General features: G+C 39.6%; 1 protein-coding gene across 3 annotated transcripts in view; it reads left to right on the top strand.

The window, feature by feature from the left end:
• LOC121290443 (inactive N-acetylated-alpha-linked acidic dipeptidase-like protein 2) overlaps positions 1-13,416 on the top strand; it is a 999,957-nt gene that overhangs the window by 113,690 nt on the left and 872,851 nt on the right. For all 3 annotated transcript variants that reach the window (XM_041210891.1, XM_041210883.1, XM_041210898.1), the window contains one exon: positions 7,744-7,824. In XM_041210891.1, coding sequence (XP_041066825.1) covers positions 7,809-7,824 — 16 coding nt within the window. In that variant the 5' untranslated portion in view covers positions 7,744-7,808. The remainder of the gene's footprint in view (positions 1-7,743; positions 7,825-13,416) is intronic.

Below are 13,416 nucleotides of genomic sequence, written 5' to 3'. Positions count from 1 at the left end.
TAATGTCTATAGTCCCGCCTGTGCTTGTATTCTTAGATTTCAATAGATGTTCTATGTACGCTTGTTCTCTCTTCTCATTTCTTTCTCTCTCTTGCCTTCCTTTGTCATCTCTCTTTCCTCTCAATGGCTTTTTAAAATCTCCATCCCTCATTTCTCCCTCTTTGTTCACTTATTCTAGTACTTAAAAATTGGGGACTCCTTACCTCCGTCAGTCATTGCATCCTCCTACAATTTACAGGGTTTTAAAGCTTACCATCGCTTTATCACTACTGGCAGATTTATTTTGTCTTCTATTAATTTAACATTAGAATCCTGCACTTAGATACTTGTTCCTGCACCTAGATTTGTCATGAAATCAAAATTACTTTCTTGATTGTTTCATTCAGACATTTGTTTCACGCTATAAGTACTTGAGCTTTGAGACTCAATAAAAGTAATTGCTGGAGAGCCCTGCATAGATGGTCACCGTTTTCAATCATATGAAGAAAAGTATTAACTGTGTCTGTAGTTTAATTTAAGGAAAATTTGTTGCAATTTTGGTGCTGATCTCATTTAAATAAAAATCTATATACAAAGACCGAGTTGCACGCTTTTCTTTCTTCTTAGCAATCGTATTATCAGGTTTAGTCTTGGTAATTTTGTTCTAGACTGAGTTTGCAGAAAAGCATTATCTGCAATTTTTCTCTTTCCTGTATCTGCACATTTAAAAATATTTGGCCCTTGAAGCTATTCTTAACTTGATTGATGTAAATGACCTAAGTTGAATCCATACTGCCATTTAAACATTGCATTGATTGTACAGTAATTGGACTGTCCAGCACAAATGCTACTTCATGGACAAAACACTGAGCAAAGTATTTCATTTGCATCCCTGAATAGATTTTGATCTCATGTGAAAATGGGGTAATGACACTGCACTTGAAGGTGACAGCAGTCTCATTTATTATCCACTAACTGAAACCATATTGCATTTAATGGATTGTAGTATTACAATTCAAAGCATCTGATGAATTTTCTATGAATGAAATAAGGTGTAATTTGGATATGATTGGAGTTTTGGTAATCCAGCAATGATGTATATAAGCGTGAACTGTAGATTTAAATTTGCAACGTAGATTTTCTTGGAATATACTGAATTTGTCCAGCCCTATATTGATGTCATATACCTGTAATGTGTATATCTGTATTTCTTGTAGTATTTATTTCCTAAGTCTCATTAAAGGAAGAAGGTATCACAATTAATGTAATTAATTGCAGTGATTTAATATTTTGCTTCCTGCCAAGCAAGTTTTAAAATAAAAAGAAACTTAACATTTAGTGACTGTTTTATCATCCTTATTTCTACCTAAAGTTGTCAAGACTTCCATTTTCAAAGTGAAATTCTGAGTTGGTGGAATATCGTATTATGCAGTTTTTCTGATTACAGTCATTTGCATCTAATTAAAAAGCCAACACAATTTGTGAAACATATTTTGAAGAGTATCATAATGCTAGGTGATAATAAAAGTAAGCATTTAGATTGCTTCAGTATAAAAAAGCTTCAGGCGACAGTAGTTTTGCCAACTCAGGTTGGGTGAACTCTAGACAATTTCACCATATGGCTACTTGCCACCACCCATCCCACCCTTTGCCACCGCTATTCTCCTACACAGGACTTGTGCACAAAAATCAAAGCTGATACTCCAGTGCAGTGCTGAAAGGAGTGCTGTATTGTCAATGTGCCAATTTTCAGATAAGACATTAAACTGAGGCTCCATTCAGGTGGACGCTACGTTGAAGAAGAGGAGGAGAGTTATCCTTGGTGTCCTGGCCAATATTTATCCCTCCATCAATATCACAAGAACATATTATCTGGTCATTAATATACTGCTGTTTGTGGGGGCTTGCTGAGTGCAAACTGGCTGATAAAATCCCTAAATTACAACTGTGACCACACTTCAAAATACCTCATTGGCCTGTAAATCCCTTTGGGAAATCCTGTGCTCTTGAAAGGTACTATATAAATGCAAGTCTGTCTTTCATTTTAATTGACCATGTCCATTCATGGGATGCAGCAGCTTCCCACCCTGATTAGAAAACAAATCATCTCTTTGCTACCCGATTGGATAATTCTTGATAGTTAGTCAAGTATTCTTTTTTCCCAAGTTCAATATTTTTTTAACCAATAAAAAAATAAAAATCTCTCTCTTTTTAATGTACCTAGTTTTGTTCCAGGCTGTGTGAAACTGCATCCTGGAGATTAATCTTTAAACATTGGAGACTCCAAGACCTTACTGAAGGGTCTTCAGCTCTAGGCCACAGTTACAGTATTTTCTCTTTTTAGAAGGTCAATGATTTGGTGAAAATGTTTTCAGCAAAAATGCTTTTCATTTGCATGCACATAATGTGATAAGTGATGAAAATGGTACAAGGCAAAATGTCTGACAATTCATGGAGACCACAAGCCACATTATCAGATTGCAGCAATAGTTTATGCTGCAGTTGTAATGTCAATTGGCGTAAAATGATTTTGGAATGATGCACAAAAGTACTGGCATGCAGCCTGGGGTCTTTTACTGATCTGAACCTGAAGTGCACTAAAGTAGTCGGGTTGGTCCAGAAGGCCAACTCACACTTAACTTAGTCTGTTCTCAGTACGATATAATCCTGTAGGTATATAACTGACCAGACAGTACATTAGACTGCATGAATGTTTTAAAAATTGTAAGGTCAACCTTTAGTGCTGATAGAGGGACAAAAATTCCACCTGCCCTTTTCAAACATTAATAATTAGTCTGTTGGGGAACAGAGTTCTGCAAATACTTCCGACTGTGCACCCAGTTATGGCTTACCTTCATGTGACCTTCAGTAAAGTGTAGTTACAGAATAATCCTGTCCGACCTATTTGCACAGTTAACAAGACAAATGCAAAATTGAAAGCTGCAGTATAACTGAAGCTTAAGCGTTGAGATAACTAAATGTAATCTTAGAAAATTCTTTCGAATTAATCCATTTGTTCCTATGGAACAGATTTCGTGGAGCACAATGCATGAATGCATTCCCATTACTAAATATTCACAGGGCAGACATGTATTGTGATACTTTACAGTAAAAGTAATGTATTTTAATCTTTGTTATAGTACTTACTTGAGGGTTTATTAAAGCAAGTAAAGTGTATGAATTTTTGTATGAATTATATTCTATTAAGGCTTGACAAAACTAAATGCATTGAAATTCACCAAAATGAGCAATCAATATATGAAATGTGCATGCCTATACTTTATAAAAAAGCTTCTAACTTTCTCGATGAATGTTTTATTTATTTTTTAATGTATGAAGAATATTTAATTATTCAAAATTGCAATTACTTTAGGTGAAAATATTAGGAACATTGTGCTGAATTTTCCCCGTCGGGGGTAAGTTGATGGAGGGGCGGGTACATGCGCACTTCCAATTGGCGCCCCCGATCGGAGGCATGCCGCCATTTTATATGGACAGGCCACTTAAGGCCCACCCAGCAAGACGTCCACACGGAAGCGCTATGCATTTCCTGGGCAGGTTGGGGGGTGGGGGAATCCCAAAATTGAGAGTGCGCTCTTTCGTGCATCTGCACTCATCTCCCTGAGTGCAGCCTCAGGGAGATGGTTTGTAAATGTAAAAAAGGCAAAGATAGAAAATTAAAATTTCCCTTACATGTCTCCTCATGTGACAGTGTCACATGAGTTGGGACATGTCCATAATTTTTACAAAAGCTTTATTAAAATGTTTTAAAGCCTATGAAACCTCATCCCGCCCGTGGATGAGGTTTCCTGTTTTTTCTAGCTCCCGCCGGGTCTCCTGGCTGCCCGCCAACCTTAAGGTTGGACGGGCAGGTCCCTTAGTTACTTAATTGACCCTGTCATGGCCTCAATTGGCCATTGACAGGTTGGCGGGCGCGCAGCTGATTTTGCTGCGCTCCTGCCTTCCTGAAAATTTAAATCGGGCGCAGTGACGTTGGGAGTTCCTCCCGACGTCACTGAGCGCCATTTTACTCATCAGCAAGCGGGCCTAGCCCCTGCTCGCCGACTCGTAAAATTCTGCTCATGGGAACAGGAGCGGGCCATTTAGCCTCTCGAGCCTGTTTTGCCATTCATTGAGGTTGATCTGAGACCTAACTCCATTTACCCACCTTTGCCCCTTATCCCTTAACTTAACAAAAACTTATCAATCTGTGTTTTAAAATTAGTAATTGATCTCTCATCAATTGCCATTTGTGGAAGAGGATTCCAAACTTCTATCACACTTGGGTCAAAAAGTGTTTCCTAATTTTGTTCCTGAAAGGTATGGCTCTAATTGTTAGATTATGTCCCTAGACTCTCCACCCAGTGGAAATACCTTCTCCCAATCTACCCTATCTGTTCCACTTAATATTTGAAAACTTGATTAAATCACCTCTTAACCTTCGAAATTCCAGGAAACAAAACCTTCGTTTGTTTAAGTTCTCCTTGTAGCTTAATCCTTGAAGTCCAGGCATCGTTCTAGTAAGTCTATAATCCACTCCCCTAAGGCCAATGTATCATTCCTAAGATGTGGTGTCCAGAACTACTTGCAGCCTGAGGTGTGGTCTAATGATTTGAATGGGTTGTAAGTGAGTGTCTCTTATTGGATTCTCCCAGAAACCCAAATCATGTCATAAAAAAGGTTGCTTTTTTGATTTTTTCACTTTTTCAATTGGGGAGAAAAGTAAATTATCTCTGTCACTTGTTCAAGGAGTACAATTATCTCTTGACATGCTAACCATTTAGTATATGATCACAGCTCGGGGCTCACAAAGATTAGACAATAAAAACTGAAAAGAAAGGCATAACTATAATATTCATGAACATTGACAAATCTGAGAATTAGTTGGGTAAGAACAACCACACATGGTACTTTGGAATAGGACACCGTTCAAAAATTCATGTTCTGAAGGCTCTTGTGATTCATGTTTACAGAGAGCCTGCCTCTGATTTCTGCCTCCCTCCTGCTGTACACATTCCCAATTAGCCATCATAACATTGCTCTTTTTCTCCACGTGGAGTCATAGAGTCATGGAGGTCTACAGCACAGAAAAAGGCCATTTGGCCCATCGAGTCTGCGCCGGTCAAACAAGTACCTAACGATTCTAATCCTATTTTCCAGCACTAGGTCCATAGCCTTGTATCCATGGCATTGCAAGTGCACGTCCAAATACTTCTTAAATGTTATGAAGGTTTCTGCCTCTACCACCCTTTCAGACAGTGAGTTCCAGATTCCCACCATCTTCTGGGTGAAAAAATTCTTCCTCACATCCCCTCTAAATCTCCTGCCCCCTGGATATCGATCCCTCCAACAAGGGGAAAAGCTCCTTCCTGTCTACCCTATCTATGCCCCTCATAATTTTATACACCTCAATCATGTCCCCCCTCAATCTCCTCTGCTGCAGTGAAAGTAACCCCAGTCTATCCAATCTCTCCTCACAACTAAAACTCTCCAGCCCAGGCAACATCCTGGTAAATCTCCTCTGCACTCTGTCTAGTGCAATCACATCCTTCCTATAATGCGGATTCCAGAAATGCACGCAATACTCTCGCTGTGGTCTAACCAGCGTTTTATACAGTTCCAGCATAACCACCCGGCTCTTATATTCTATGCCTCAGCTAATAAAGGCAAGTATCCCATATGCCTTCTTAACCACCTTATCTACCTGCCTCACTGCCTTAAGGGACTGATGGACATGCACACCAAGGTCCCTCTAATCTTCGGTGCTTCCCAGGGTCCTACCATTCATTGTGTATTCCTGTGCCTTGTTTGTCCTGCCCAAGTGCATCACCTCACACTTATCCGGATTAAATTCCATTTGCCACTGATCAGCCCATCTGACCAGCCCGTCTATATCCTCCTGTAATCTAAGGCTATCCCCCTCACTATTTACCACCCCACCAATTTTCATGTCATCCGCAAACTTACTGATCAACCCTCCTACATTCAAGTATAAATTGTTTATATATACCACAAACAGCAAGGCACCCAACACCGATCCCTGTGGAACCCTACTGGACACAGGCATCCAGTCACAAAAACACCCTTCGACCATCACCCTCTGCTTCCTGCCACTCAGCCAATTCTGAATCCAATTTACCAAATTGCCTTGGATCCCATGGGCTCTTAGCTTCGTTATCAGTCTCCCATGCGGGACCTTATCAAAAGCCTTGCTGAAGTCCAAGTAGACTACGTCAAATGCAGTGCCCTCCTCTACACACCTGGTCATCTCTTCGAAAAATTCAATCACATTGGTCAGACATGACCTCCCCTTACAAAACCATGCTGACTTTCCTTGATTAATCCCTGCCTCTCCAAGTGTAGATTAATTCTGTCCCTCAGAATTGCTTCCAATAGTTGCCCTAGCACTGAGGTTAGACCGATTGGCCTGTATTTCCCTGGTTTATCCCTTCCTCCCTTCTTGAATAATGGTAACACATTGGCTGTCCTCCAAACCTCGCCTGCGGCCAAAAAGGTATTGAAAATTATTGCCAGCGCCCCTGCTGTCTCCTCCCTTGCCTCACTCAACAGCCTGGGATACATTTCATCCAGGCCTTGAGATTAATCTACTTTTAAGCCTGCCAGACCACTTAGAACCTCCTCCCTTTCTATGCTAATTTCTTTAATTATATCACAGTCCTTATGCCTGATTTCCATACCCACGTCGTCCTTCTTACTTGCGAACACTGACAGAAAGTATTCATTTAGAACCACGTGTATAAAATGTTTCATAACCAGGGAACTTTCAGATGCAAAACATGAAGTTCTTCACTATTATCAAATTTACTGTATTAAGCTGAACATTTGGGCTCATGACTAATGAAGCTCTGTTACTCTGTACAAAACCGTCATAGATTCCAGCCCCACATCAGGATTTGAGCCCATAACCTACACTGGCATATCAGTGCTGCACAGCTGCATTGTCCTTTGGATAGCATGTTAAATGGAGAATCTGTTTGCCTGTTCAAATAGAGATCCATGACTCTATTCAAAGAAGAGCAAGCATGTTCTTCCCGAGTGTCCTTGTCAACACCACCAGAAAACTGATTATCTGGCCAGTTTACCCATTTCTATTTGTGGGACTTTGTGTGCAGTTTGGTTGTAGGAGAAAAAAGATTGTGGGTCTTGACTGTCAAAGTCACTATGGTGTTGGGAGCATTACTCACAAGTTGGTTTGCCGACTTGCCAGTGTAATCATCCTAGCTCTTGTAAAGTGAGAATAACAGAGAAGATATTTTTCAGAATGGAATTTTATGTTATAAGTTATAATATGTCATTTCAGAAGGAAGAAATACAGAAGAAAATTTGTCAATGGATTATCCATTTTGAGTAAACCAAAAAAAATTATTTTTATGCATCATTAAACCGTACACTAGTTAGCATTGACTCAGTGAGAGCACACTCACCTTTGAGTTAGAAAGTTATAGGTTAAAGCCAAATTCTGGACAGTTGAGCATGTTATGTAGACTGACATTTCAGTGCAGTATTGAAGGAGTGCTGCACTGTTGGAGGTATTATCTTTTGACTGAGACATTAACTGGCAGCCTGGATGCAAAAAATCCAATGGTACTATTCATAGGGGATCATGGTATCCTGTTGGAATCTTGTCCAAAATTTATCCCTCCTTGAAGAGCACCAGAAACAGATTATCTTGTCACTTATTTAATTGCTTTTTGTGGAGCCTTGCTGAGCACAAATTGAATATTACATTTGCTTACATTACAGTGGTGACTAGACTTCAACAGTAATTCATTGACTTTGAAGCACTTTGGGAGATCCTAAGGATGTGAATGGTGGAATATAATTGTAAGTTCTTTCTAAATTATTACGTGTTGCATTTTTGCATACAGATAAAAGACTTTACATTTGTATTTGAGGACTGTTTTGTGAAATGCTAGCACAAATTGAAACACTGACCATCAGCTTAAAATGCTAATGGTTCGCATGTATGAAAATGAGCTATTTGCAATTTCCTTACTCACTCTTTGGTTACTGTTAAGTCAGGTGCATTTTGTGTGTCTTCAATTCAATCTTAGCTGAGCCTGTCACTATTTCTGGGGTTAGCTCATGTGTTGGATAAATACTGGACAGGCCTGCAGCTTGGAAGTCCACACTGGCTCACATTAAGGAGTGGAGAAATTGTGTGATTCTGCAAGTTGTAAAGGACAGTGGCAGTACAAACTCTGACAAAGTTTAGGTTTGCAGGCTACAGAAGTGACTGACCTTCCAATGGTACAACACTGCTGCAATATGTATTTTTGTTAAAACTTATCTGAGGTCCCAGGATGTTGATGTTTCCTTCTTTTCTGATTTGAAGGCGCAGCTTCGTATTGTCATGGGTATCCTGTTCCCAGGGTATCTGGCCGGCATTCAGTCCATCAGGCGATAAAGATGAAATTATGATGTTACTTCCCTATCACTTATATCCAATTTAAATAATCATGCTTGCTTCAAGCAAAAGCTTCTTCCCCATGCTAGGTTTCCCAGGAAATGTGTGTCAACCACGAAAAGAAACTGCAGCAAAACTGGGACATTACTCAGAAGTAAATTGGCTCCATGGCGTCCATTCCCTGGTGTGTCAATAACAATTTTGAATGTACTAATTAAGATAACCGATTCATAAATGCTGGAACCAGGCATTTGGTGTACCCACGGATTCCAGTTTAGGTGCAGTCAGAAGTGGCAAATAGCATTTAAACATTGTGACACTGAAGGACGGGTTAATTCTTGCAATTCAAGGTTTTTTTTTGAAGAACATAAATGCATATACTTTGCATGTCTGTGCAAGGGAAAAATTGTTATGGCCTGGATCTTCTGCGAAGCGGCAATCACCATTGGATTGTCGCTCTGCTTGGACTTTCCCACACCTTGACGCTGCTCCACATTTCTTGCTGGTCTTCTGAGCTCGGCTTCTCTAGAAATGCAGAGTGCAACTTCCATCAAAGAACTCTGTTGTAGCACTGTAGCTTTAGGGGGAAGACCAGACATGCCCCCTTTTTATGACAATAGCTGCCGTATGGTAAATTTAAATGTGCAGTGTGAATGTTAGTGAAGGAATGAATGGGTGGGTGGATACAGGAGTGAATGGGTAGAGTAGTAGGATGGGTGGGTAGTTGAGGTGGTGGATAGGGCGGGTGAGGTAAGTGGGTAAGGTGGCAGGTGAATGAGGTGGCAGGTGGGTAGAATGGCAGGTAAGTGAGATGGCAGGTGGGTGAGATGGCAGGTGGATGAGGTGGCAGGTGGGTGAGGTGGCAGGTGGGTGAGGTGACAGGTAAGTGAGGTGGCAGGTGGGTGAGGTGGCAGGTGGGTGAGGTGGCAGGTGGGTGAGGTGGCAGGTGGGTGAGGTGACAGGTAAGTGATGTGGCAAGTGGGTAAGATGGCTGGCGGGTGAGGTGGCTGGTGGGTGAGGTGGCTGGTGGGTGAGGTGGCTGGTGGGTGAGGTGGCTGGTGGGTGGGGTGGCTGGTGGGTGGGGTGGCAGGTGGGTAGGTGGTTGAGTGGGTATGTGAGTTGGGCATGGTTGGAGGGGGGGCAATCACGGATTCAGGGGGGAGTTGGGGGTTGGTCAGTGTGAGATATTGGTGAGTCAGTTCTTTATTTATCCAAGAGTTAGACTAGGAGTTTTTTGTCTCACGTTTCCTACGTAACAATCCAGGTAAGTACATAGAACTGGTCAAAGTCTCCGATCGTAACTCAGTGATGGGGACATTTTCAGAGGGACCCAGGGACCAGGGGAATTGACCTTAAGAAGTTCAAACTTTTCAGGCAGTTCCAACAGATGTCAGCGCTTCGGAACTTCCATAGAGTTCTGTTGCATGTTTTGGGCCATGTGTCTGGTCTCCAATGATCTGGAGACTGGAAATCTGGGCCTATGTCTTCCAAGTAAGGCAGCCATTGAATTGAGAATCAGAATACACAGCATCTCTTTTTTTTAAAAAAAATCTCTAAGGTACAAATGCAAAGTAAGTTGTTATGCTATAATTTTCTGTTAACTTGACAAAAAAATCTATGAAGTGATTCAGTTCTATTTTTGCCCTAGTAATCAACCAATCACAGAGATTGAGATACTTCATAGCCTCACCTGCTGTCTATGTGTTAGTTTCCTTGAGGACAGGTCCAACTGTGTTGATGTAAGATCAAGCCCATTTATATCTGAGGTTGGATCTATTTAACGGGGATCACCATCTTGCTGCTCATGTTGCTTGGGGGATGATATCCCTGAATAGCTTATAATAGAAGTCCTGACCAAGATCAAAAATGAAGCCTGATCTATTTATTAATGAATACTATAATTTCCTAGGGCAATATGTTTGTAGCATCAATTAGCTACTTGTTTAGTTATTTACATCAGTTGTAGACTGATTTTGTTAGAGTTAATCCCTTCATTCTATTTCACGTGATCGATTTAATGTAATTCTTAATACCAATTTTTGTTTTACCTACCACCATGTATTAATCAGCAGCCTTCAGGCTATTCAGGTGACCCATTCGTATAGCTGTGCTGATAGTTCAAGAAAATAGTCCATGTAGTTAACTTGCTTGGCTTGTCTTTCCCCTTTCTTTTGCCCTTTTATGTGCTGCTTTAGATGCTGGGGCTGGAAAAGTGCAGTTGAGGCAAAAATCAGCCATGATTGCATTGAATGGTAAATGGAGTAGGCTCTACTCCTGCTCCTAGTTCTTATGTTCTTATGTTTACTTGTTCAACAAAGACCAGCAACACCTATATACTTTTCATATAATTGCTGCAAGGGGCTTGTGTGGTTATAATTGTGCTAAAATACTGTCTGGTCCCTGCCTATGATTAAGTAAACTTGTCATCATCAGGTTGAATATCAAACCTGGTAAAGGAATGGAAAGAATTAGGTGAAGTTTGTATTAATCTGCATCTTAATTAACACTTCTACAGGAAAGCTACTTGGTTAACAAATTCCTCCAGGATGGAACTAATTATTTACTTTGAGGGCCCACAGAATCAAATTTACTGTGTTAGAACAATATGAATTAGGAAATAACATTAAGTGCAAAGAAACACAAATTCTGTTTTGAAATTAGTGTTATTTATAAAATATTTCAGGATTCCAAATGTTCTATGCCGTGACTCAAGTAATAAAAAATGCTATCTACCTTTAGGACATGTTCTATCCTAGTAATGATAAAAGTAACTACTTTAAACATTTAGTGATGCTTTTAACTTGAATTGTATCCGAGGTCAAGTCAAGACATTTGTTAATTCAGGGTGACTCAACACAAATGGACCTTATTATCAATGTCCTTTTTATTTACTCTTCTGTCACTAGAGGGAAAAGTAATTTATGAAGGAAGTAATTTCTTGATCTTCAGAAAAAAGAAGTAATTTTCATTTATATAGTGCCTTTCATGATCTCAAAATATCCTAAAATAATTTACAATTAAGTATCTTTAATCACTGTTGTAATGGCAAATATAGCTGGAATTTGTACACTACAAGATCCCAAATCAGCAATTGGATAAATGGTCAGATAATTTCTTTCAGTGATGTTGATTAGGCAGGGTGAAGTGCTGCTCTTCAAATAGTGGTACACAATCTTTTATGTGTACAAGAGAGGGCCTCATTTAACATACCATTTCAAAGATGCCACTACTGACAGTGCAGCACTCCCTCAGCACTGCACTGAGATCTCAACATTGATATGTACCCAAGTTTCTGGAGTGGGGTTTGAAACCATGATCTTCTGCATCAGAGCTGAGAGTATCACCACTGAGCCATGGCTGACACTATATCTTGATTCCTGCCTTGTTATTTTACTCTCTGTAGTTGTGAGATCTTACAATTAATTTTGGCCAAATGTTTTTTTTAAACGCTGGCCATCTGAAATCGAGCTTTCATAACTGTTTAGTTTGTCTTATATATTTATGGTACCTGTTGCATTTTATCTCACTTAAGCATAAATATGAGGATGTGATGATTTTGGAATAGTTTTCTCTGAATTCAAATTTTGAAATAATGAAGTAATATGCCTGAGAGGAGGTTGCTTTTATTGTATGAATGGGGTATTCAGTTGTTTTCTGCCAGCTGGCTGTCACCCATGAGCAACTTGACCACTAGGATGATGGACAGATGCAACCATCTGGAAGTGGCATGCCAAAAAACTCCAACCTTGAGTTGTGTCATTGGCCTAGGTAATAGGAAATTAATACAGTGGAAGTTGGGAGTTTTGTCCAATAATCACAGTGGTGTGTCACATAAATAGGGAAGTGTCACCTTAGGGCCTATGTGAAAATACGTATTGAAAATGCAAATTGAAAATGTCCAGCTTGAAATATTCCATGTCAACTGTGGGTTACTGGGGAATAGATCATGTGATCTCCTCGAATAAATGGCTGCCAATATTTTGTAGCCGGAAGTGAGCCAGTCATTGGTCTATTTATTTTCTGGAATAGAATTTCCTAAATGTTCATGTAGTTCCATTTCCTCTAATTCAGAGAGTTATGTATAGAAGCAAAGCAGAAGGGAGGATTGGAACCCTATTTATTGATTGAATCAAAACTTAGTTTTTTAGCCTGCTAGAACTGACCATTGTTTGACCCAAACCTAAGACCCTAAAGGTGGAACCTCACAGAGCTATTGAAGGTAAAGGGCCAGTTGTTATATGATTCCCTTCAGGGTAAACTCTCAACACCTGGAAAAGACTTTTAACTTAAAAGTTTACAGTGTTAAATTAAGAAGGTTTGTCTTTGGTGTAATATTTTTAAGACCCTTTTAGGATTTAAAATCCTGCATTCTCTGTTGACTCTTGAATAAAGTTGTATCAAGATCAATCGTCTAGAGTTTACATAAAAGTTTTCACAGCTTGTCACTACTTTTTGTGGGAATACACAATAGGAGATATTTAATTGTACTGAGATTTATGAATTGGTGCCCTAAGCCTTGCATTCATCTAACATGTTTAGTACCTGGCCTGAAATTATTTTACGTAATCTTGTGTCTGATTCAGTTTGAACTCGTAATTTTGTGGTTCCTCAAAATATTCACAAATGTATTCCAATAACTAAACTTTGGGTATGTAAGATTTTTAAATCATTGTGTTGTATTTTGTAACTGGCCATGATGCCAAATATGAGATTTTTCTTCGGCCTAAAATTGCTTACAAATATAATTTTCTCTCTGCAATTATAAAGTTTTATTTTTTCTTTGGTGCGTTGCATTTAGAGTTCTGCATGTAATTTGTGAATTCTAATTGAAGGTGAGCTATCTAGTATATCAGTTGACAGGCAGTGTTTAATTTATCTAAATAGGATTGTGACCACTTGATTATGTGTAATTGGTAACAATCTGAACTGCTCAACCATTTACTCAGCTGTAGCATATGTCCATGATAAGTCACTTATTTTTGTCTTCTGAGGTTAGTCAATAGATCTGA

Source organism: Carcharodon carcharias, chromosome 2 (genome assembly GCF_017639515.1).
Source record: "Carcharodon carcharias isolate sCarCar2 chromosome 2, sCarCar2.pri, whole genome shotgun sequence".
Taxonomy (NCBI): domain Eukaryota; kingdom Metazoa; phylum Chordata; class Chondrichthyes; order Lamniformes; family Lamnidae; genus Carcharodon; species Carcharodon carcharias.
This window is presented reverse-complemented; position numbering and strand designations above follow the sequence as displayed.